General features: G+C 43.4%; 1 protein-coding gene across 3 annotated transcripts in view; it reads right to left on the bottom strand.

The window, feature by feature from the left end:
* CACNA1G (calcium voltage-gated channel subunit alpha1 G) overlaps nt 1-26,773 on the bottom strand; it is a gene marked incomplete at its 5' end in the record, with an annotated part of 323,156 nt that overhangs the window by 132,501 nt on the left and 163,882 nt on the right. For all 3 annotated transcript variants that reach the window (XM_083429993.1, XM_083429994.1, XM_083429992.1), the window contains 6 exons: nt 880-1,244; nt 4,988-5,786; nt 8,371-8,463; nt 8,867-9,158; nt 11,860-12,019; nt 16,742-16,839. In XM_083429993.1, coding sequence (XP_083286119.1) covers nt 880-1,244; nt 4,988-5,786; nt 8,371-8,463; nt 8,867-9,158; nt 11,860-12,019; nt 16,742-16,839 — 1,807 coding nt within the window. The remainder of the gene's footprint in view (nt 1-879; nt 1,245-4,987; nt 5,787-8,370; nt 8,464-8,866; nt 9,159-11,859; nt 12,020-16,741; nt 16,840-26,773) is intronic.

Here is a 26,773-nt window from a genome sequence, read left to right as displayed (position 1 = left end):
CAAAGTCAACCTGATGTTTCAGGGGGAAAGTTGGGTTTCACAGAACTAGAAGCCAAAGTATTTGATCGACCCTTTGACACTGAACAACACTGACACAGACCTATGGGAACTGGAGTATGTCTTAAATCAGCAACTGTACATAACAACCATGTACCACCTGCCAGTAAGAGAATGTAATCAGTGCTGGCATTTTTATTTTGGACACATCAACTGTGCACCAAAGCAGACATATTTCTAAATAAAGGGCACCCCTACAATATGACTGACTGGAGCAAAATCATGTCTAAGTATCGGAATACACCATAACCCAAATTGTATGGGGAAGCCTGCATTAAAAAACAAAACACCAAGCATGCAATTACAGTACTTATTTCACGAAACAGCTTGCATATTTCATGACATGTTGTTTGCAAGTTAGCTATTATAAAATCAAATGTAAATGATTTATTGAGGTAAGCAAATAGTCTTGTGGCGTTTGGAGAATTACTGTAAAAATGCAAAAAAAGAGAGAGCAGAGCATTGTAAAGACAGCTTCACTTGCTTACATCCTCAGACCAACAAGTGCCACTGAACTCCATTCACCAGTGTGCAGTTCTCCACACTAAGTAGCACAACCAGAAGTGCTCCCCCAAGATCTGCAGCTTTGTTGCCCTTGCAGAGCTTCAGAGCTTCATTTAACAACAGACCAGAACAAACACAGCTAAACAGAGCAAGGCATGAAAGCAAGAGGTCAGCATAAATCGATGCTGTGTGGTACAAAATCCCACTCAAGGCGCTAAGAGCAGAACCAGGATGGAGCTAATGAGGCCACCATTTGGGGTGCCTTGGCTGCAGGGAGAGTCTAACTATAACTACTAAAGTACAGAGGGCTCTGCTTACCTGCTCGTGATACTCAATCCCCATGCTGAGGGTATTGATCAGGATAGCTATCATGATCCCACGGCCAAAGTACTTGCTATCTACAATCTTCCGAAACGTCTCACAAACCACCTTCCAGAAGGCTAGGAATTTTAAGGTGTTTCTTCCCCGGGCTTTCCAACGCCGCTGAGGGTCCCTCTGATCACTGTAGTGAGCGTCCTGAGTAAACTCATATACCCCGTCGCTGTCAGAATCTCCCACTTCATTGTCCACCAGCTCTGGATCGTTAGCCAAGGTCTTCATGCAGTATGGACAACTATCTGGGTTGCAAGCATTGTTGGGTTTCCCAGACTGGCTGGAAATCTTGCAGGAACTTTGACAAGCACCTGAAACAAGGACAAAAAAAACCATACCCTCTGTTATTTCACTAAAAATCTTGGAAATCTCTTTCTGGAGCAGCCGAACAATGTCGGTGTCCAACTGCAGTTTTGGTAAGTTCAATAATTTCACACCAGATGTATGAGGAGAACCTCTGCCCCCCTTGAGTGGTTATCTCCAACCAACGCAAAAACAGCATGTGTGTATAACTTTTACCATGGCTAGAACAACATTTGAACCACAATTTTTGACTATCTACTGAACCTGAATCAAGACCCTTACTAAGAGATTGATAAGAGGGAGGATACATTAGATTCTAAAAACCTGGTGATTTTTGATGCTAAGCATCAGCCTGCCCCCTACATTCTCCAGCGCTGTTGCCAGAAAGGTCAGCCCCAATTTAATGAGAAGAGAATTGAAGGGCACAAGTCAAAGAGAGCAAGAGGTGGGAGGATAGGAAAACACAGAAGTGGGACATCAAATGAGCCAGAGGGGCCCTTTCAGGAATAGCTTAAACAGTCTCTGTTGAGAAAACTAGATCAAGTGCCACATATATGCTGCAACTGAAAAAGGAGCTACATTCCAGTTTCTCCTTCCTCTTCCATAACTTCTGGAACTCGCTGCCAGGTATGAGATCCCAAGGGACCTTGTTTCCCTGTCATTCCCTCCCCAGCAATTGTCAGCCAATGATTTGGAGGGCTGTGACACAAGTTAAGTTCTGCTAGATATTACAGGTAGGGGAACTACCAGACACAATTTCACTTGCAGGCAATGTGTTTGCTGTCACTTCTGCTTACATCCCGGGGTTCCGCCACTAGTGAGGAAACTTGCACCAGCCTGTAAGCTATTATAATGAATGCAGGCAAGGTTTTATTTGAAAGAAGCTTTGTGCAGATATTAGGCCTGTTCTGCTGCTTCTTTAAAAATCTCCATCGGTCAGAATTCAGAAACAACTCATGCAACACATAGCAAGAGACCCATGAATGGCTACCATCCTACCTATGGGGATGCTTTAGGTGTCTCAGCCTGATTCAGCACAAATAGCAGGATTACGTTGTAGAATTTAGGTATCACAGTGAAGTGTGTGCGTGCATGTGAGCTGCCAGAGATGATGGTTTCAACTAACCCAGCGTGGCTCCCCTCCTCTCCTCCCCCCATGCACCACCACACCTCCCCCAGATCTGGTCTGGAGGTTTGGGAGAACCCTGAGAAGAGAGCACAGGGCTAGGAGAAGGAAAGATCATAGCACCCGGCAAGCAGAATTCCTCCACTGATGTAACGATCATAAGAGTATGATGTTAAATTCCTCCCAGTGGTCTGGACACCATTTTCCCATAGGATCATTGTTTTTGAAAAGCATCTTCCAAAATACAATTCTGCAAGAGGAATCTGGAAACTCCTCAAAATGTTGAAACTTAAAAATGCTCTCCAACTTAATTTCTGTTGCGTTCTCTTCAAACAGAAGCTTCAGTGGTGTACATATAAACTGGGCAAGTATTTCTCTACGGAGCAAGACCTATGAGGTCAGAATTGTCAGCTCTCATCACTGCAACCCAACACCCTTCATAACAACACAGCATGCTCTATGTTTTGTGATATGCTGATTTAAGACGGCATTTCATTTTTCATACTCTGAAGCTGGGAGGAGGAGGTAAAGACACTAAAACATTTATATGTTTATATATACAGGGTGAGTCCTTTAAAAGAGGCCCCATGGATAGAGAGTACACATGTTCCACGGGGCCTCTTTTAAAAGACTCAGCCTGTATATAGCTATAGGACATGCACACACACACACACACACACAGTTGACACAGTTTATCCTATTATATCTCACCTCCTTAAGCTCATGACCTAAGAACAGATAGGATACTTGGTGTGTGTGTGTGTGTGTGTGTGTGTGTGTGTAATATCCTCTGAATTTCTTCACCTTATCACCTATACAAAAGAAGAAAATCTATGATACTGTTCATTTCCACACCCTAATTTATTGGAAGGACAGATCCTGAAGCTGAGGCTCCAATACTCTGGCCACCTCATGAGAAGAGAAGACTCCCTGGAAAAGACCCTGATGGTGGGAAAGATGGAGGGCACAAGGAGAAGGGGACGACAGAGGACGAGATGGTTGGACAGTGTTATTGAAGCTACTAATATGAGTTTGACAGAACTGCAGGAGGCAGTGGAAGACAGGGGTGCTCTGGTCCATGGGGTCACGAAGAGTCGGACACGACTAAACAACTAAACAAGAACAATTGCTAAGCCATGAATGTCTGCTAACTAACTTTGAAGATGAAAAAAAGAGAGAGAAAAGAATGAGTGACAGCTGTCCACTGCCAAGAGTTCACAGTCACCTCATTACACATTTGGCTATTAAGTTAAAACAAAAAGCAATCAGCTCTTCTGGCACCTGGAATATTAGGAGCTGTAATTAGAGACAAGCACTGCAGCCAGCAAGCTGCTTGGGTGTTCCTGCTGTTTGCTGATACTTCAACATTAACAACTTCCCCCTAAACATATCATTCTCAAATCATTTCTCGCAATGGCTGAGGCCAGCTGACAGATGGTACCCCACCAGACGACAAGGATACAAAGAGTCTCCCGTTTGTGCTGGCTATGGTGGAATGAAGAGTTTGTCTCCAGAATGCACCTCTGACCCAGTTGTAATGTCTCTCTCATTTCGAAGCCAGCAGGGGAAACTCCCATGGCTGATATAAGGCAGATAATAAGATTTTGGCTACATGGCCCTACAACGCATCACATCCAGACAGTTTTTCTTATGGATCTCTCTAATGGCAAACATCATGTTCTGCTCATGTGTTAAAGGGGAAAGCATCATACACATCTGCATATATACTCACAGGTGTGTGGCTCCCTACCAAAACACATCATGTTCAGATAGAGCAGCTCTTACAAGTTACATAATGTGCAGCCTGATCCTATGCATGCTTGTTTGAAAGCAAGTCTCACTGTGTTCAGTTGGGTTGGCTGCAGTGCACTCCCAGGTAAGTGTGCTTAAGACTGCAGCCTAAGAGGTCACCTTCCTAAGAAGTTAAGGAAGAATTACCAAGTCATTAGATTGTTCTTCACTGTTATGAAAGAAAATGGACATGGGCAGGAAACAAATGCAATGACAAATTCACTTTCTGAGTACAAAGCCCTGAATATTTGCACATTTGCAATGATGTGCATCAGGGATCGGGAGAGCAGCATGGTCCTCATACCAATATGTGGTTAAAAAATAATTAAGAAGGTCCTCAAATGAATATTTGGGTTAAAGGTGGGTCCCTTGTCTGAAAAGGCTGAAGACTGCTGACTTAGAGCAAGTGAGTAAGGTCTGGAATGCCTTCTTCATAACATTCATTTTTCTCTCCATCTTACTGGGGGGCACAGAACAGCCGACTTGCTATCAACACAAATTTGATTACATGTTACTTTGTTACAACCAATTTGAAAAAAAATTAAGCTCTATCTTTTCATTCTCTGCCCCCATTTCATGTTTTCCAGTGGGGCAGGTTGGGAGGAGGTAATCGACACACCCAAAATGAATTATTTCCAATGAACAGGTTTTGTTAGATCCTTATAAACTAACTTCTGTCTTAGTTCTGAACTGAAGACAACCGGAATCATCCCAAATCTCACCTGACCCTAATCAATGGCAGCCCTGCCTGAAAAGGTAAGTTAGGGATGAACAGCGGCTCTGCCTTCCATTTAAGTGGCATCTTAGTGGCTGACACCCTACCCAAACACTTACCAGTGCTCTGTGTCTCCAGTAGCTTCTGCATTGGACTATAGGGTCCCGGGGGGATATTAAGGTTCATCAGCGTGCTGGCCCCAGGGTTCAACGTGGGCTCTGCTAAACCTTTTTCTTTCAGCAGTTCATGGGAGTTACTTGGGTGTACAGTAGGGTAGACCTTGCTGCCAACCACAGTCCTGGGAAGCACCTCTGGCCCTGGTAAGCTGAGACCAGGCTGAGGCGGGAGAGATGATCTGCAGCGAATGGGCTCAAAATGACAGTCTGCATGGTAGATGCTGTGAACGGACTCAGCGTTGCTGGCAGTGGGGTGAGGATTGGCTGTTGGAGGGAGCATCAGCCTATTTGCACCATTGTGAAGCGAGCTGGTTTCGACGTCGCTGATTTCAGGGCTGGCGCGCGGTGCCTGAAGGCTTCCGTTGCCCAGGTGATAGTGGTGGTGGTGGTGATGGTGGTGGTGAATGAGATGATGCACAGAGGACCTTTTCCGTGGCCGGTGTTTGCACGGCTGCCGCTCTGCACTGCTCTTGCTACCCGGGCTGGAGAGAAAGCCCATCCTCACCCCTGTGGTTCGGTAGACCTCCACCAGTTGCTTACTGGCCTTACGGAGGACGTAGACGAGATATTTGAGGAGTTCGTCATAGCAGCTCCCTGGCTCTGAGAAGCTGGCCAGAGTGCTAGCATTGGAGAGGTAGCGGATTCGCTGCTCCTTCATCAGCTGGCTCTCCCGCTGCTTGGTCTCCGAGAACTGAGTTGCTATGACCACTAAGCAGAGGTTTATCATGAAGAAAGAGCCCACCTGTAAGGGAAGGAGGGGTGTGTCAGTATTCCTACACCCAGGGAGGAAGCCTGAAGCAAGTGTATCTGAGAGAGAACCAGTCATTAAAAAAAAATCTTCAAAACTAGAGCTGAGCCAGCATTTCTCCAAAGACTCCCTCCCCCCTGCCTCCCCCGGAACATTTCTAAGATATTTTCTTTTTCTGAACCCCCTAGTAAAAGAGAACCACTTCATGGAATTTCCCACCACCATTTATTTAGGTAGCACCCACTATTCCTACGTCCACCACCCCAGCAAACCACCACCATTGCCCTGATACAACACTAGTTCATGTGGTCCAATATGGTTGGTGATGCTGCCACTAGCAGTGGCAGAGCCAGTGCTAATGGGAAACCCCAAGAAACTGTTGGAAAACTTGTCACCTTGGCAAAATGGTCCCCTTCTCTCTCCCCCCCATCAGTATGCAAATAATGGGAAATTTCAAGCGACACTCTGCTCACAGTTCTATTCAAAACCAATTTTAAAAGACCAAACAAGTATTATCTCATCACACGATGAAAAACAAAACTCTGACACCAAATCTCTTAATCGTCTGCCCTCAATACTATGGTCTGAAGGCACAGGATAATCTGGTGTGGGGTCTGGTCATCAGTTCCTGGAAGGAAAGCTTTCTGGGAATAACAAGGGGACAAATTATAGGGTTGGATCCAGATTTAAGTTGATTCCCTTTGATTTCAATGGGAGTTGAAGTCATGAATAACTGGTCCCATTGACTAACTGGTTCCTGCCTCCATGACTGCCTGCCTGCACTGCTCATTTGCTTCCCCACACTGCTTCTGGGTCCAGACCCCTCCATTACACGGAGGAGAGGTCAAGGCAAGTGGAGGTTGCTCCTCCCTCTCTTCTCTCTTGTAACTGCTCCTACGCTTGGTGAGGGCGGGTGAACAGAGGATAGTGACACCAGAACGCAGACACAGGGTGAAGGTGTTGCAGGGGCCATCAGGGAGCCCTTTGCTAGGCTACAGGCCTTGGCAACTGCCCAATAATGCCAACTCCTGACACCGATCCAAGCTGTCTCCTTTTGTAAGTCTACAGCTCTGTTATCCAGAGGTGGTGTGCTTATGTATACGAAACTACACTGATGTTCTCAGCCTCAGGAGTCACTCAGGAAGTGCACCTGTGTCTAAAAATCACAATATGGGAAGTAGCTGACAACAAAGGCTAGTGTCATGTAATACAAAACATAGCCCCAAACCCCATCCCAGTCAAGAGCAGTCATCATCACATTCTGTGTGTGACTCACACGGGGTGGATATTCCCTGCCCTGTTCTTTTCTTTCCTTCCACGTCAAAGACTCTCAAGCTTCCTCACCTCAGGGACACCCACTCCTCAGTTCCGCAGATGACACAAAGAGCTCAAAGCAGAAGGGAGATTTATTGTGACTTAGAAGGGTTTCTCTAATTTTTGCTTCCCGGTAGTCAGAGCTTACTTATTATCACAATTAAGTAGCATTTCTTTCTCCCATGCATTTACTTTTCAGGACAGATTTTTCCCTCGCAGAGAGGATCTCCCGCTTTGTTAACTGGAATTGCGGAGAGGCTGTAACCCAACTACAGCAGCTGTCTGCAGCAAAAGATTGGATATTTTACTCTGAAACAGTCTTTTCATCAGGCTGCATTTTCAGGAGATCATGATCATCATTCAGCTTTGAAAAGGACCTAGTAACTAGCCTCCTCTCCTGGCTACCGTATACCTTCAGATATATGATCCATGCATGTCACCTGAGCAGTAAGAAGATGCTGATTCATTTTCCCTTTCATTGCCATCAAGGAGGAAAGTAAACATACAATCTGTTCATACCCCCAAATGCTTATGAGACTGCAAGTCAGTGCACCTTTCAGCCATTTAGGTATGATTAAATATCCATCTCAGCCTAAGGAATCTAGAATGATCTTAGCAAGCTGACCTCTAAGTGTGTTTATAGTGCCCAAGACCCAAGTCACTCTGTTTCTGATCAAAACAGAACAAATTGTTCTGGGGTTTAGAAACATATAAATGTTCTTTATCCATGTGTGCTATCATTTGTAATACTATGGGGTGTATCTGTGTATCTGGGGCACCGCCCAGCTAAAGTTAAGCATTTTTCTGTTCCACTGATTTCAATGCGAGTTAAACATGTGCTAACTCCTGTCACTGAAATCATATGACAAAAGTACTTAGCCTTGGCTGAATCATGTAAATAATGTTTATGCTGGCCTCAGATGTTGCAAAATGCCTTTTGAAGCAGAATGCCATGTGTATGCTATGCTCCAAATCAACAAACACCTCATGCCTCATTGCTTTCCATTACTTTCTTCTTACTACCCGTAGACCTTCACTATCACTTTAGTCAGTCGGTGCTCTCATTTGCCACATCTCTCTCTTGTACACACAAGAGCCACAGGGAGGAAAGTTAGAACGCATCCTTTGCTAATGGGCTACCATCTCTCTCAGGCTCCGCTTATAACTCTCCTTTCCTCTGTCGCCCCCCCCCCCATGTTTCTTTCCCTTATAACTCTTGAGTGCAACACCTCTGGTTGCCATGAAGACTAGAGAGATAACTCACAATGATCAGGAGAATGAAATATATGAAGTTGTAGAACGAATGAGCATCCATGACAAAGTACATAATATCTACCCAGCCCTCCAGAGTGATGACCTGTAGGCAAGAGAAAAGGAAAAGGAAAGCATCAGTTAGCTTGTACCAGCGGATGCAGGACTCTCAAGGATAGGAAGCATGGGCAATCATCTATGGATGTTCAAGAAAATACACCAGTGCTATTACTTATACTAGGTCATCTGTCAGATCTTTTAACACAAAGGCTATGAAATCACTAAAGAATGACAAAACCCCAAAGTAAAAAATCATTTCATACAAGTGTCGACCCCATGCTTGATAGAACTGAAGAATAACAACTGGAGATTCTCAACCACAAATTAATATTCTTTGCATATAAAAAATTACTTCGGGGCAAGAGTAAAGGTTGACCTAGCTTTCCCTGTCACTGAAGGATAGCCTGTTGATACAGCAAGCTTGGAGTCAGATGAGTCCCTTTGTTCACCTGAAATATTGCAATCCATGCATATCCAATGTTATCGAAATTGATTGCTCCTTTGAAAGGGTTGTGCTCCCCCGCAGAGCAGTTTGTGTAATACTGGTTCCAGTTGACACAAGAGGTGTTCGTGGTGTCGTTGTAGGAATAATAGTCCAAGGTGCATTGCAGACCTTCTTCCCTCCTTGTTGGGATGTCGCGACAGTAACGCATCCCATTCTCTCGAGGCTGAGAGCAGATAAAAGGGCTTTCATCTTCATTCTCTGTCTGGTAGTAGGGTTCCACCTCGATTGTGTAAGGGCTTAAAGGAAACAGAAAAGTGCAGGTTAAATACCCAGTATCAGCCTCTGCGTGTGTGTGTGTGTGTAGGGAAATGAAGGAAACCTATTTCTATATAACTGAGGGATGCATAGTGGTGTTAAAGGGCAACAGACTGGAAAATGTAAGAGGAAAGTACTCATTCACAAAGTTAACAGGGTAACCTGTGGAACTCATGGCCCTAAGATGTCACAAGGGTGAATAGGATAATTGGGTTCAGAAAAAGCCTTTACACAAATTAATTGAGGGTTAGGGCATTTTGACTGTCTGGGAGTACAATTTCATTTTTCCAGATGTCTTTAAACTGTGGATATTTTGAAGTTCATAATGAATAGCATATCACTCCAAAATGGCTCTTTCTTGAACAATTTCATCTAAACTGCTGGGGATCAGCTATCAGAGACTGGGATGAATGGTTGAAATTTTCTGATTCTAGTACATCCATTATTATGCCCTTGTGGACTGCATACAGCAACTGAAGTTATTTAAAGGAAACCAAAATAATAATAATAAAAAATCTGGTTTGCATAATTATTGAAATACTGTACAGTATTTAAGTAAGAGCGAAAAATGCTCAAAGTCATGACCATTGGTAATCTAGCCTTAAGTGCTCAGGATAAACATTAGTCAAGATGGTCATGAACTTCTCTTACCATCCCAGTAGGGAAGAGAGGGTGCAAGAAAGCAGGCAACAGCCTGGTCTATCTAAGCTTGCTTTTAACGAGTTTACATTTTAAAATCTTGTGTGTTCTATTGGCTCAACAGCTTACAGCTTTCAAACTAGTGTTGCCCTTAAAAATAAAGAAATAGCTTTGTTTATACCTTTGTTTATACCTTGTCCATTTTTTTCAGTCAACTAATGCCCTCCCACCCCAACCTCCCAGGATTGGGTTAGGTAAATAATGGGCTTTATAATGTGATATATACTGATGTCTTCCCACCCCACTCTCAATATTTTCATTGTGCATTCTCAAATGTCAATTTAGATGAATAATGGTATTAAAAAAGGACTGACTAGGCAGGCGTTTTTCAGACTAGAGGTAGATGGTGAAAAACCCTTACTGGGATTCAGAATATCTTTTAAAAAATGCTACTGTTGCTTTCTAAATACTTCCCTTCACATGGCAGGCACCACTTGTGTTTCTGGCATTAGAAATGAACATTACTTCAGAAGATGCTACTGGTATAATAAGCCAATTCAATGCATTCGCCCTGATATGGAAAGGGAAGTAAGTGCTGACTTGTTGGGAATTAGCATACTCCTGCCTCAATAAATGGCTACTTCGCTGATGCCACAAGGACTCATTGCAAAAAGCTGGTGGAGCTATATTTAAGGAGAGTTCAGCCCGGTTAATTCCTGAAGTATTGCTTTTAATGCCACTGGAAGCTAAGCTGAAATCCTGGCATTCTGGTTCAATTAAACTCAGACCAGTAGCTGCTGTGTTGGATATACCCAGAATTGATCAGCAATTCATTTACTTTATTGCCAATTTACCTAGAGGGATTTTGCATGTTAATGAAATCCCAGCTCCCTTTGATAGAGGGAGTGGAAGCAAAAAAACAACAACAAAAAACGACAGAAGACTTGCACAAGTTTGGGAGCCAGGAAAACACATGCGTACACACATGTATACACCTAACTTCTGCACTATTTTGAGAGCCACTTCTGATCCAGCTTAACGCTGCTCACGTCTTAAAAACGTAACTGGGGAATAGACTGGAAAGTTCATCTCCATAACACCTGGAAAATTCTGGACTTCCTGTACATTATCAGCAGAATGTTGTGTTCAAACCTGCTTAGACTGTTCAAAAGTTACCAATATGCACTACATTTTCCCCACTCCAGCCCACTTCTCCTTGCTTGAAAACAGCCTTGAGATTCACTACGGAAATCATCAAACCAATTCATAGTAAGTTGGTAATCTATAAGTAACATTGAAATTAATGAGACATCATTGTGACTTTTGGATCAGGCTCAACAAAGGTGTAACCATTTGAATACACTAAGGTCCAATGTAAATGTATTCTTAACGCGCCATGAAAGTATTTCTTATCATCGTTCACTATTTGGGAACATTGCCTACTAATAATGTCTGACACAGTACTGATAATCATAAATCACAACAATCATAAATCAACAAGACAGCCTCTACACACTTCAAAGATGTATTTTGTTAACAGGTACCAACATTATTAATAGTGATTTGCTTATATTTTTTATGGAATTACCTTTGCGTGGGGTGTGGGTTGCTACTCTTAAAAAATCCTGTTGCTAAGAAGTATAGCCAAAATGGTGCCCTCCCTATGTTGTTGTGACTTCTAACTCACATCAGCCTCAGCCAGCATGACCAATGGTCAGGGATGACGGAAGCCAAAGTCTGGAAGGCAGCATGTTGGCTACTCCTGCTCTTCAAGAAGGAAAACTAGGAAAAGAACCTGTGAATCTTGCGCCAAAAAAACATACCACAGCAAGAAAGTTGAAGTGATAATATGCAAACTGAGCGTTCACCCACAAAGGCAAGCAAACAGAATGGAGGAAACAGCGGCAGCATGACGCAGACTCCTCAGATCTTGCTGGGATTAGCATGTTTATCTAAAGAAACTCCTTGCCTCACCACCATGCACATATAAAACCCCTATGCAAGCATACCCTAAGAACGTTTAGGTGCCTCATTCATACTTACAAACTGAAGTTTTCTGGAAGGAAGCAGCGGTTCCTGAGCAGCCCTGCCCAAAGCTGGACTCCAACAATACCAAAGATGAAGAAGACAAAAAAACAGAGGAGGAGAACGTTCCCCAACATGGGAAGCGTGTCCAAAAGCAGCGTGACCAGGATGCGCATACCTGAGGGAGCAAAGGGAAAGCAGCCACTAAATGGGAGAAGTCCTACTAAGTTGGGTTCTTCTTGCTTCGAAAGCTAGGCAGAAGGGTCAAACTTGCCATCTGTGAGCTCGGTTCCAACCTTATTTTGTTTTCTATTACTGCACCATATTAATTCCTGGCAGTGGTTATAGTCCGTCTTACTGTCCACCACACTTTGCAGAGAAAATGACATTTCCCCTCAGGAATCTAAATTCTTCAACAGCTAATCTAAACTCATGGAAAACTATTGTCATGGCCCACGTGACACGGTGACTGTGAAACTATAGATGGTACGGTGGTGGTTTCAGCACCAGACCACGGTACCCAATCGTGCCGCCTAGAACGTGAAAGATGGGGGTGATGCCAACCTAGAATATGTACAATGCCACCAAACTTCTGGGCCTCTTAGAAAGTAAAGGATTGCAATTCAGTTGAGGCCCATGCGAAAGTCAGCAAGAAAGTCACTCTGTGCACGGTGACTGTTTGAATGCCCTATGCCATATGTTTCAATCTACAGATGCACTCTATGGTGGGAGAGCAATGCTAACACAGAAGGTCTCCACATGATGAGAGAAAGTCACGTAAAAATCGGCTTTCAGCCATTACAGTCACTGCACAGAACACAGCCATGTGGAAGCGATTTTCATGCTGAGACTCACTAGCAGCCGGTATATGGTGGGACTCAGTTGCAAAGCCATCAGTGCATCTGCCCCATCTCAAACTCATGGCTGTCCTGCCCTACCGGTGTTGGGAAGGCACCTCTCCAGCTCTGCCCTTCCACACGACCTACTGCTGTTGGGAATGAAGCATGTAAAGCAGACCTGGGGCCAGCCCTACCATTAGACAGGGTGAGAAAACATCTCTAGGGTGGCAGCTTTACTATTACAGGGCAGCACAATGTCAAACTATTTAGGTTTTCACCACAATGGAGTAACACACCCTGCCTCTGTGTTGCCACACATATGCATGTCTATTCTAGGGGTCCCCCCCCAACTTCCCTTCCTGAACTTCTTGCCCCTCTCATGTTTCAGCTGAACTGCAGTGGCCACCTTTCTTCTAGCAATTATCCTGTTCCTTCAGCATCAACCAGCAAAGTGTTTAACCAGTTAAAGTTTCTCTTTCACCTCATCTCTCTTTGCTTGGAAAATTCACCTGTGAATTTCTGTCTGCCACGGAAGTGTAAAAATCACAGGAAGGTAGCAACCCACGATTCTCATACGTCCGGGCCATTCTACACTCCTTTTGCAAGCTCAGAACCACCCTATTCCCTTCTATCTCAATACAACATAAATTAAAATCTCCTTCCCCATCCTAATTCATTCCCTGCAAACATGCAGAACTTTACAAGGCAGTTAATTCGTACAACGTTAGGAACATTCGGTTCTGTAACAGAAAGACAAATTGATGGCGACTTAACTTGACATTTGCAAAAAAAAAATTGATTTCACCCGACATCTCTGTAATATTCTGTTCATCCTCCATCTCTTTTTGTTCTCTCTCTCTTCTTTCTTGTCTCTTTCATCCACAACGCAGTTCATATTGATCTTATTTAAAGAAGCCTTTAAAGCCATTTCTTTTACCTTTATACCTCAGCAAGAATTTTTCATTGTTATGTCATCAGATCGCCTCTTTTTTTTACTTGCTTCCTCCCATAACAAAATAATAGCCTGCCTTCCATATACTCACATATACCCCATCACCACCAGCACCTCCAGCCTATTGTTAAATGTCTTGTATTTGGTCCCTGCGTTTATTATTGATTCATACTTGTTCCTTGACTTGCTTCCTTATGCATCTGTGTGGTCCTAGCTTTGCTGCACAGGAGCGAAGATGAATTACCCAGGATTTGCAAACACATTAAATGAATTACACCCACAGTTAGACAGTGGCAGATAAATTCAGCCATCCATCAGCTCTGCTAGGTGGGGAAAAAAATTATGAGCAAGATACTTGAGCTATAAAATGATAAAAGCGACAACAATAACAACAGGGAACATCCTGCCAGATTAAGTTTAATTTAATGGGATTAGAAAAGCAAATAGAGCCTAGGAATTTCCGGCTTCTGACAGATGGATCACAGTCTGAGTACCTCATGTTGTCAAGGTAACTGGCTAATTTGACAAGATGGGTCCTTTCTTTTGCACTACAAAGCTTTGCACTCATGCATAGTGTTAAACAGAGGGGAAGGATTGAGACCCCAAATTTATCTAGATACTCTGGTCGATTGGATACACTGGACTTCAGATGCAAATGAAATTTCCTTGGAATATTTAGTTGCTGTTACTGTATTGATATCACTAGCACAAAGCATCTTGTTCTAAGTTTTATGGTGGTTGTTTCTTGTTTTTAAATAATCTGGAAATTATTAGGAAAATATACAGATAAGAGAAGAACAATTCATAATGTCCTAAATTATTTGACCAGTAACATGCTGTCAAGGAACCACAATCAACCTTTGGGAGTCAGAGAGAGAGAGAGAGAGAGAGAGATGCACATACCATCAAAATCCTGAAATCATTTTTCAGGATTAATTATGGGTAGGGATAGAGGATAAATTAAATTCAGAGTGCATTCTAAGGTGAATCTGTCTAATTCAAAATTCCCGGAAAAAATATGCAAACTGAAAACAGCTATCCTTCAAAAATTCTCACTTCTCTGAATTACCTTATGTAGCTCTCAAACAATATAAAGTATACCTAATGCATATATTATTTTAGTACATTTATTTATTTATTTAACTATATATATATAGTGCTTACATGACGAAAGGCCTCTAAGCGGTTCGCAAGGAGAAAACATACATTAAAAAACGCACCTATTGGTGTATACAAAAATGCTTTATATTAGGAAAAACTGCTTGCAAAAATGTGTACGTCAGGAGAATTGCACTCAAAGACTTGCATCTTTTTTATTAAAGAAAACAATAACCTGAAATTAAGTTTGGAAAAAAACGAGAAATTCAGGGGGAAATGACACTGGCAGATTCAATCATCCCTGCTGATGGCGAGGGTCGGGCAGTCTCAGCTGCAGACACGAGGCAGTCTTTCAAACATGGTCAGCTGGCTATACCTTAGTTTAATGTTTATACCTGCCCTTCACCTTTGCCAGAGCACCTTACAAATGTCAATATATGGCAATAGGGCAGGCATTCTGAAATGAAAATGTAAGGAAGTCCCCTGCTTGGGACTAGGATTGAAATCCCCACCATCTAGAGGGGGGAAAGTCCTGGCAAGAAGCACTGAAGAGTAATAGAGCAACAATCCAGGAAGAGAGGCTGAGATTTAAAAATAAAAATAAAAATGTGTGTGCAAAAATCCCCAATTCCCTAAAATCATTATTTCAGTTCATTCTTCTCTCCGCTTTTCTTCAGAGAGCCGAGAGGAAAGTGAGCTATGTAGCCCATCTTGTTATTTCTGGAAGGTCAAAGAAACCTTGTTTCACACTGACATACCCAGATAAAATGGATCATATGAAAAGCATTGGTTGGAGGAGGACAAAAAGCTGTCATAGCATTGCTGAAGATGTGGATCAGGGGCAAAGCAGCGTTGTGAAATTTTTTTTGGGGGGTGTGTGTCCGTTATTCACAGTCCCTGGATCCAGCAAGGATTCAAATTGCTGGAATAGCGAGACACGTTTCTCAGTAATGGTTCTCCAAGTATGGGATGTTAAAGTAACAGAGGAAGTGGCTCTGGGCCAAACAGCCAGTGGGTACCCCCACCCCTTTGTTAGAAAGACAAAGGTGGAGTTGATGTGTGAGAGGTAGGAGATGGATTCAGGCTGAAGCTTGCGAGGCAGAGCCATGCCTGATTTTTGCTGGAATTCAAGGCTGTGGCAATGGAAGAAGCAAGACCTTCTTGGGGTATGGATGGTGTGAGCTCCTCCATCATAGGCTCAGGTTGCACATACATGTAAATAAACCATATGTCGACACCAGTGTGTCTGCTGTTCCTCATTAAAAAGGAAACCTGGGTAAGTGCCTGGAACCTGCTCGGAGACGTGCAATAATACAGCAAGGAGCCGTAGGTTGAGCATACACTCCAGAACACTGAAATAAGTGGAATCCAGTATGGTCCAAGGTCTTGTTATATTTGAAAGAAGAGTAATTCCCTTAAACTAAGCTATACTTGGCAGCCCTAGGAAGAGGAAGGAATTTGTTGGCCTCCAGATGTGGTTGGACTCCAACTCCCATCATATGCAGCCAACATGGGCAATAGTCAGGGGTGATGGGATCTGGAGTCCGGCGACACCTGGAGGGCAGCAGGTTCTCCTCTCCTATTCTACATCACCTTTCATACTAGTGCAAGCATGTTTCTAGTAGTCTATCCTCTCTTTCCCATCACATCTCCTTGATGCCTCCAAACTCATTTTTAAATTTTCCTATAAAGTGATTCACATGAGACCCACTGTTCAAGCAAGGGAAACAAAATAGCAAGTCCTCGCCAGTCTGTTTGATTAATTATTCACTCTTTTTTTTGAGGAGATGGCTGAGATGGATGGACTATTCATTAAAAAAGAGCACATTGGTATCAGGCTCTACATAAGGGGAGTCACAATAGCAGTCAGCGTGGTCAAGAGATGTAGGCGAGCGCGTTAAATGGGATTTTGGAAAAGATGTAAAATGTCCCACTTATTTCCAGATTGTCAGAAATAATGAGCTAGTTCAAGGGGGAGAGAAAAAATGGGGAGAAAAGAGATTTTACTTACTAGGAACTCTGTTAATGGCTCTCAACGGCCGGAGTACCCTGACGGTCCGAACAGCTGAGAAACTGACATTCTGCAAGTCCAGAGAGTATTCCAGCATGCTGGAAAAAAAAAGCAAGAAATAAAGGGAACGCATCAGAGTTCTGCAGGAAAAAAGTTAGACGCATCCCAAATCAAACAATCAACACATGGTGTCAGGAGAAAAACTCCCTAGCAGGACTTCTGTCCATGACTGAAGGGTCCTGGAGGAATTAATTATGGGTTTAATTATCATATCAGAATAAAGTTCATGAGCAAAAACTGTTCTATAAAGTCTCCCGTCCCTCTTATCGTCTGCATTTTTAATGCTCTTTTACAAAAAAAAAGTTTCTGAGGGCCGAAAGTTTCCCAAAGATTCTTTTACCATCGAGGAATGAGAGCATCCGGGGAGGAACTTTCCCAGTTAGCATAAAAATAATACGCTTTTGATTTGTTTTGTGGTTTCAAGACATGTGACCCGGTCAAAGGCCATTTGAGCAGGAGCAACGTCTCCGTTTATGGGATCGTCTTGGAGCAAGCTATATGTACCTATATGAATTATCTGACAGAATCATTTTCACACAATAAAAGACTCGTGGGAATCGCTCCAAGTGAGGCCTCATGTTGATGTCAGTATGTGGAAGCATTTTTTCACCAGTCAATTTGCACCTCAGTTCTCTCACCTCTGAAAGTCCTCTGCCAAAACGTCTCATGGCTCAGATCATACATCATATCTCCTCAGGTCTTTTTACTGGCTTCCCATCCCCTTCTGTATCTAGCACAAACTTCTCTATAAAACTATCCTCAGCCTTCTACCCCCTCCCTCAAACCGCCGGCCTCTTTTAGCTCTTGATTCTCATATGCCTCTGTGATTTTGTCTCCTCCAACATTAACAGGCCAACTGAAAATCTCAGTCGAAATACCTAAATCTGAAAATCTCAGGCTCACTTGAACACCCCCACCCCACCCCATTCTTCCCTGCTGTATTCCATGGATGGAACTCACTTCCTGAATATGTGCAAACTCTCTCCCTTCAAACCTCTTCGCAAAACCCATCCATTCCATGTGGCCATGGCACACCCCTTCCGTCTTAATTCCCAAATGTAACAAAGCTTTAAACTTCTCTCATATCTTTGTCTCTCTCCCTCTCTGTGTCTCAGATTGCGACTTCCTTGGGGACCAGGGCCTCTTAATTTTGGCTATAAAACTCTGTACACCACCACTGATGTTCGTGACTGGACTTAACTGTCAGGGGTCCTTTACCTTTTTATACCAGCTCTCAATGGGGACCAAACCAGCATGGCAAGAATTCTTTCTTTTTTTTCTTTATTATTTTATAAAATGTATATGCCACTCTTGTAAAAACACAAAAACAAAAAACACCTCCAAGTGGTTTACAATAAGGATTAAGCAATAAAATCAGGAAAAAGTTACAACAGTACTTTAAAATATACAAAAAATAAAATACTAAAGCGGATTAAAATTATTTTGACTTTCTGAGCATCTTGGTAAAGGTAAAGGTAAGGCTTGTCTAAATAAAAATGTTTTTAGCGAGCGTCTAATACTACAGTGAAGGCGCCTGCTTGATCTCAGTAGGCAACTTGGGGCGCTTTGGAGGTTTCCATGCCCACTCCCCAAGTAAAAGTGCCATGTCCATATCCCCCTGCCAAGTAAGATTTGCCCACACACAAAGCCTAATGTTGCTCTGGCCTTTTCTGTCCTGATACAGCTCTATGTTTTCCTACGTAATATCAATATTTCTTTAGGCCTGTGGGCTTTGCAATAAGTAAAGCTGTCAAAAAAATGTTGCCTGTGGAACACTGAAGAGCTCTGGATTGTTTTTTGGTAAAACACAGAATGTGAGGTTTTTTAAAATTAAAAAAAGAAGTTAAAAGCTTTATTTAATTTGTTCCAAAAACTGCTTTAACAAGAAACAAGCAAAGCCAGAGATTCTTCAGAACTCGACAAGTTGCATTCGAGACAGACTCACATTGTAAGTTTGTTGTGAGGCTTGTAAAGCCTCCTGGAGGACACAGGCAACCACCAGAAAGAAAAGTTTGTGTGAATCTGTAAAGAAATACAATGGCACCTTGGTTTATTAACTTAATCCGTTCCAAAAGTCTGTTCTTAAATCAAGGCATGCTTTCCCCTAGCAGCGGGGGACTCAATTTACAAATGGAACACACTCAACAGGAGGCGGAACATTTTCTGCTTCCAAGGCAAAGTTCACAAACCAAAACACCCACTTCTGGGTTTGCAGTGTTTTTAATCCAAGTTGTAAACTAAGCGGTCCTTAAACCAAAGTACCACTGTAATGGAATGTGCACTCAGCTACCTAGTCATCATTTTAAGATAAGAAAGCAACAACCCCCCCCTCCCCCCCCCGCCCCACAAACAGACCATGAAGGAAAGTCAATCCCTTTTTACGCCCCCTACAAAAAGCCCATGGAACTTATTGGTCTGCAAACTGTCAGGTTTAATCCACTCCAGAGGGACTCCTGTGCCACGACATTTCATCTACTGGCTGGAAGAGGTTTTGCCGCTTAATGTTCCGTACTATAGTGAAAATGGGGGGAAACAAAACAGAGTTGCTCAAGAGCTCAAGTACAGATCAAAGCAGAGAGCGCACTGAGCAACACAGAAAGAGACTGGATTTTTTCAAAGTGCAGATATTATTATTATTATTATTATTATTATTATTATTATTATTATACACCAAAAGGCAAATCTTGGGGCCTGTGAGAGAAGTCTGAGCCTTCTTGCAGCCTTATAACCATCAACATGCTTCTCCAGGCATCCTCTTCCCAGCCATGGAAAGGCAGGAGAACTGTGGAGAAAGAATGCATAAAACTCTAAGAATGTCTCGCAGTCCTTTCCGGCACAGAGAAGTGGCACACTGGCTTGCAAACAGAAATAAAGCAGCCCCTTGGATGCGCTTTCCCCTAATATCCTATCCATTCAGCTCAGCATCTTTCTGTTTAGTTTAGTTTTTCTTATCTTCCCCTAGCAACAAGCATTCCAAGACTATAATGTGAAGTAAGATTCAGCTGAGGAAACTAATGCTGGCTTGTTTTTCTTCTGGATGGCAGTTTTGCTAGAGATTCTGATAAGGAAAGCAGTTTTGATACACAAGTTCATTTCTCAGGTGAGCCTGTCTGGGAACTTGTAGCAAAATAAGGAAACACTTGCTGCAAATTCTGGATTCACTTTTCTTACATAGAGGTACAGAAAATGTCATTTATGAGCCAACTCTGAACCATTCACCTGTGCAGAACCATTCACCTGTGCAGAACAGAATTCAGTGTAGCAGGGCAAGCATGTGGGAAATGGGGTCTGCTTACAGAATAGGACTTTCCCCTTGTCCCCTTGCACACCCCCTAAAGCTGTTCTGCCCCACCTCAGCCATCCAGAGCAGATTTAGGGGGTGTGGGGTGCATGGGAGAGGAAGTCCTGTTGAGTGGACAGATCCCATTCCACAGATGCAACAACTAAGTTTATCAGTGGTCATCCATGACACACCACAAATCACAGCTATAGATGTACAGCATAACCTTCATTTTACCTAGTGGAATGTACCTGAGTAACTTAATGGCTTACTATATTCCTTCTACTTAAAGGTAGCTGCTTCCATAATAGCAATTTTACAAGCATCTTCTGAAAGTTCCTTTGCAGCCAGAACCATATTTACTAGATTGAGTGATGTCTGATTTATTATAATGAGAAATAAATGCTGTCTCTGCATGGCAGAGAAAAACTCCAGTGCAAATAGACATCAGATCAACACACAAAGGGTTGTATCCAATGGCGTCAGAATGCAGATCTGTTCTCACAATGGGACTTCCCCTTCATCTCCTCTCCCTGCCCGTCAATCTGCTCCAAGGAAGCTGCAGGGAACAGAAGGGGGTGGGTGGGATTCCATCACAACCCAGTCAGGCTGGATAGCTCAGTTGGTTAGAGCATGGTGCTAATAACGCCAAGGTTGCAGGTTCAATCCCTGTATGGGATGACTGCATATTCCTGCATTGCAGGGGCTTGGACCAGATGATCCCCAGGATCCCTTGCAACTCTACAGTTCTATGCACATAACCCTTTTCGAGGTGTTGTTTCCTATGCTTCTAATGTAGCACTGGAGTACCAAACCAGTTGCGCAGTGATTCCCCATGCTGCAGAGAAGCACCCTTAAACTCTACAATCCCTCCTGTAGTGCAAGCAAAAAGAAAAAGAAAAGACTCAAAAGACAGAGGGGGCGGACGGACTTGGGAATAAAGAGAATACCAGTCTACTAAAACCAAGAGATCTGAAAACATTTAAACTGCATACAAAGACAAATCAGAGCAGTTCATTTTGTGCTGACGGGAAGTTTATGAGCAAGTTGTGAATATGCATAAGTGCTGCAAGGGGAAAATGTGAAAAGAAGGTGAGAGCTTGGAGGAGCATCAGATGTTCACGATGTGGGAACCCCTATAAGAGAATGATCCTGCAGATGTCCCTGTCAGGAGGAGAAGTGCCCACATATGCGTATGGTGGATTGAAAGTCACCCAGCTGAAGCAGGGGTGGGCAAGATGCAGTTATTTTACTGGAGGTTAGAATGGGATTGAAATCTCTCTACCCCCGCCTAACCAATTCTAATTTATCACAGCATCTGAGAAGTGTGGTTTAACAGTCTTGAATTGCATTTTGCACATCAAGAAGGCATATCTACAGCACGGGTACCTGAGCAAGGGAGTCAAGAGCTGTGTGCACATCCCCTCTCAAAATATTCCATTTGCAGACAGGGGAATTCTGTCTGTCCATTTCACCAAATTTCTTCAGGGGCAAGGAATTTTTCCAGCAGTTTTTTGGTGTCAGGGACTGGCAGGGTTCTGAAGAGTGTGTGGCAAAGGCTGGGCAGGGGGCAAGGGGCAGAGGCCAACTCAAGAGAGAGAACCAGCTAATTATGGGGTTTTGTGCCACTCATGAGGCTAGAGCCAAGGCTGGAGGAAGGGGAAGAGCCTGAGCAGTCAACAGCAGGAGAGGAGGTGCAGGATGCGGAGGAAGAGGCTGTTCAGGTGAGGTGCAGGGCAGTTGAATCCTCACTGTCCCCTGGAACCAGGAGGGGCTTGAATAGGCAAGCGCAGAGGCGACTTCCGTATTGGAGAAGTCACCGGTCACTTTTGCACACTCCATCTGAAAAGAATATTTAAGCTGGGAGGGGGGCATGGTCCCACTGTTGTTTCAGCTGTTCAGCCAGGGCACAAGCCTGGGCAAGTTAATGCCAGCTATGTAGTTGCTAAAAGCGTGTGTGAATGTGTATTTGGTGCATCTTAGAAGCTGCTGTGAAACATGCTTTTGTTAATGAAGAATTAAACTACCGGCTGTTTGTCCTCCTTGGCTGAGTGCGAGTACGACACCTGGGGGATGGAGTTCACCATTTGCAGGGGCACCTGGACAGGGTCCCCTCCCCCACTTTCCCCTGAAGGCTTCATTTCTTTCTGCTGCTTCAAGTAGCAAGAGCAGCATCTGTGTTGGCAACCTAGTAACTGTTTTGCATCCTCCACAATGCCATAGTCCCAGCATTGCTCCAGAGCAGGCATAGGCAAACTCCGGCCCTCCAGATGTTTGGGACTACAATTCCCATCATCCCTAGCTAACAGGACCAGTGGTCAGGGATGATGGGAATTGTAGTCCCAAACATCTGGAGGGCCGGAGTTTGCCTACGCCTGCTCCAGAGCATGGGGAACTGAGCAGGTGAGGAATGGCAGCTGCCACAAAAGAATGGTTTGGAACATTTTCAGAAAATTCTGCAAGGTTGCTTTCTTTTTCTATAGGGTAAGGGTGAGATAAAGAGAAATATCTGAAATGTTCTCATTAAAAACATGTCTTCTGGGGAATTTTGGGCAAACCCTAAGGGAAAATTAGTACCTTCACCAAATTACAATTGCCAGGATTGTGCTTTTGAAAGTTATGAAAGTTCAACTGCATCAGTACTATACTAATTTTTAGGAACCACACAAGCACAACATTGACTGATTTGGAAGTGGCAGAGGATTCATGAAATGATATGTTTACTTGCTCCATGTGAATCAGCCACAAGATGGCTCCCTGAGCTGAAGACAGTTCCAGGCTGGTTACAGACGATAACATGAGGGGGGGGGGGGGGACTGAGCTAGAATCTGAACTTGGTACAGACTTGTTTGTTTCTTTGTAGGACATTTCAATGAACCTATAATGGGCCCTCCATTATTCTACAAAGAAGACAGGTGGTTGCTGGATCCAGTTAGATTCTGATTGGGAAAGAAGCAGCAGTCTTCATAGCCAATCACGGCCATGGTTCTCCATGGGAATTTCCAACATGCAAATTAGAAATATCACACAAGAAACCTTGAGGACCTTCTCTAGAGCAACGCACACCCAATGTCAGCACATCCAACCCACTTCATTTCCCGAGGATGTGAAATTATATACAAGAAATGACTGGGCTGCATTTTATTCTTCTTAAGAGAAAGCTCTGCCATATATTCTTTAAAGTACACCATAAGATCTTCCAGGTTGGATGTCATGGTTCCTTATTATCTACAAAGTGGAGCAATCAGAATCGAGACAGAGCATTAAGCAATCAGAGGACAGAAAGAAAATGACGTCTAGGTAGCTTACATTGTATCTCTGGAAAAGCGGAGAGAAATTTGAAGGCTTTGTCACCTGCAACTATCACTCAGCCAATGTCCATTATATGCTGCTCACTATCTTAATCGGGAGGGCAATGAATCTGACACTCCCAGCTCAAAACAGGGAACACAAGTACGTGCAAAGCCAGGGATCTTGGCAAATGTGGCTTTGAAAATACTGACATCCATTGCTGCTCTAGACTTGGGTTGGGGTATATGCTCTAACACAGAAGGACTGCCATGCTTACTACTAAGATTATCTATCAGCGTTAATCTTCTAACTCCAGCTCCTAACATGGCAACATTCTGGTACAAACTATATATAGGTAACCTGATGGGGCTTCAAACTGCTTGCTTATAGATTTTGCAGATTTCTTCTCCTGCCCAAATACTTTGTGATTTCAGAAAAGTCTAATGGTAACAAAGGGTGTTTCAAGGTCCAACTCCCAATCTAAGTATCCAGCTTCTCCTGGTTGCATTAGCCTCGCTGACTTAGGTCATGTAACACAGTTCAAAAACACTTGAATAACGCTCAGGAATAATTAAAATCTAGAAACTGAGGCATGCTGCCAATTTGAATCATTATCACAAGTAGTTAATGGTAACAGTTCATATATCTTGCAAAGCACTCGGCTATCAGAATTTGATGGATTGGACATAAGCATTGAAAGGCCTGCAACCAACAAATGGGGTTGGGGACCAGTGCCTCCGAGGATACAATCCTATGCGCATTTACCCGAGAGTAAGCGCCACTGAGAGACGCGGGTGGCGCTCTGGGTTAAACCACAGAGCCTAGGGCTTGCCGATCAGAAGGTCACCTGTTCGAATCCCCACGATGGGGTGAGCTCCTGTTGCTCAGTCCCTGCTCCTGCCAACCTAGCAGTTCAAAAGCATGAAGTACAAGTAGATAAATAGGTACCACTCTGACGGGAAGGTAAATGGCGTTTCTGTGCGCTGCTCTGGTTCGCCAGAAGCAGCTTAGTCATGCTGGCCACATGACTCAGAAGCTGTACACCGGTTCCCACAGCCAGTAAAGCAAGATGAGCACCGCAACCCCAGAGTCAACCGTGACTGGACCTAATGGTCAGGGGTCCCTTTAAGCACCTCTGAACATAACGGGGTTTGCTTCCAAGTAAACACAGACTGAACTTTAAATTGGTATGGCGCCCCTCCTGGAAATAACATGCATTCCAGATACCCATGTTGATTTTTTGCAGCTGTGGCCCTCTAGCTGTTGTTTGACTCCAAGTCCCATCAGTCCCAGCCAGCATGGCCAATGGCTATGGGCGATGGAAGCTGTAGTCCAGCAACATTTGTTGGGTCAAAGGTTCCACACCCTGTTCTAGTGCAAGCTGTCTTGAGATGCATGGAAATATGTACATCTGAGGATATATATATTTGGAATGATTTGCTACATTGAGAAAATGTTTCACAAATATTTACTTTAAAAAAAATTAAAAGCTTTGGATACGGCATTTTAAACCTAATTCCGAAGACAAGGACAATTCCGTCATCATCTCCTGTGGCATGTCCCAGATCTTCGACTGGATATTAGCCAAAATGGATCTGGAAATGTGCTGCTATTCTGCAGCAAAATCTCCAGTGCTAAAAACAAGGGGGTGCACGGTGAAAATCCAAGGAAACCAGTCTCCATCCTATTGCTCTGATCCTTACATTTGCTGAAACAGCCAGAATTGACCCATATTAGAAAGGGAACTCCTGACTCGGTATTGATACATTCACTCATATACTGTACATTATATACATAGAAAAACTAATGAATAGACTGAACAGCAGCAACTCATCTGTCACAATTAGCTGCTTCATACTAATAATGAGAAAAGGCAAAGGGAACATAAAGGTGATGAAATTACATTTGGGCTCATAGTAACCTGGGAAAGTGAGTTACAGTGGGAATTTGTCACCTCACTGTTTCAGGGGGCTGGTTTATGTCTAACGTCGCTTTAGTTTGATGGCTGTTTTAAGAAACATTATTATGATGGGAGGTTTATTATGTTGACATTTTGGTTTCAATATTCTGACGAGGATTGAGGTCTGCGATACATGTTTTCAATAATGCCTGGTGTTCTTATTTGTTACTGCCTTGAGCATCATCTGAGAATTAGGTGGGATATACATTTCTTCCCTGCCCCCGCCCACATCTTGGAGGACAAGGTGGTTCTACATGGGGGGGGGGGCAAGGTGGCTAAGCCTCAACAAGATGGCTGCATCATGTGCCCTAACCATTATATGAATTGAGAACCAGCTCCAGCACACACCCAGCACTGCCCTGAATTGGCCTAATTTTCAGGTGAAGGTTGGCAGTGGTAGTGAGCAAGCAGTTGAGCCTGCCCAACTGTACTGATATTTCCATAGTTGAACTTCTGACAAGGGACCCCAAATTCCCTGGAATCCAGTTCTGGGGTTGGGGGGAAACCACACTGCTCTATGATACCAATTCAGTACATCATCTGGAACCTTTTACATGGTCAGGTTCTGTAGCGTCACTAATTCTCCTGCCCTTTGGGGTTTGTGTTTAAAGGAAAGCAAAATGGCGCTTTAAGAAGTCACAACTCAAACTGCAAAGAGGCAGAAAATAAGAATACATCATATATTCACCAACTCTAAGAAGCACTTTAGTTTCTGCATATTTTGGGGGTGAAAGAATTCGCCCTCGGTGCTTGAGGAATTCACACTTTTAGATGCTGCACTTATATTATTCTTTGGGTGGCAAAGGTCTGCCTCCCAGCTTCTGTCAACCTTTAACTACTCTTTCAATATCCATTTCCCAGAATTCCCTTTGAAATAATGGCCCATGATTATGTGATTCATCAAAACTTCTCATTTCTATGAGGAGCTCTGTTCTAGCCAAAGCTGTATTTTAAAAAGAATGAGATCTGATAATATGGCAGCATTCTTTCTCTAATCTCCAATGAGCTTAGCTATAATTAGAGGGGAGTGTGGCAAATACTATATCCTCTATGAGTAGTGCTAATAGTTGTATTATATTGTCATAAAGAAACAATTTCTTTTCCTGGAGTTCAGTCTGGACAACCTAATACGGCAAGGCATAATTTTCAGGGGGCCCAGCTGCTTGTAGAACCCCCTAGATCAGGCACCCCCAAACTCGGCCCTCTAGCTGTTTTGGGACTACAACTCCCATCATCCCTAGCTAACAGGACCAGTGGTCAGGGATGATGGGAACTGTAGTCCCAAAACAGCTAGAGGGCTGAGTTTGGGGATGCCTGCCCTAGATAATGAATGCCACAAACTCAGTTTGATTCTTTGGACACTACCAGAGTGAGCATGGCACCTCACGCCTTGTACCCAGACTCTGCTAAGCAGTAGGACTTAAAACAAAAAGACCTATGG

This window comes from Podarcis tiliguerta (genome assembly GCF_965153285.1).
Source record: "Podarcis tiliguerta genome assembly, chromosome: 2".
NCBI classification, from domain to species: Eukaryota; Metazoa; Chordata; class Lepidosauria; order Squamata; family Lacertidae; genus Podarcis; species Podarcis tiliguerta.
The sequence above is the reverse complement of the archived record's forward strand: the minus strand, read 5'-3'. Positions and strand labels throughout refer to the sequence as shown.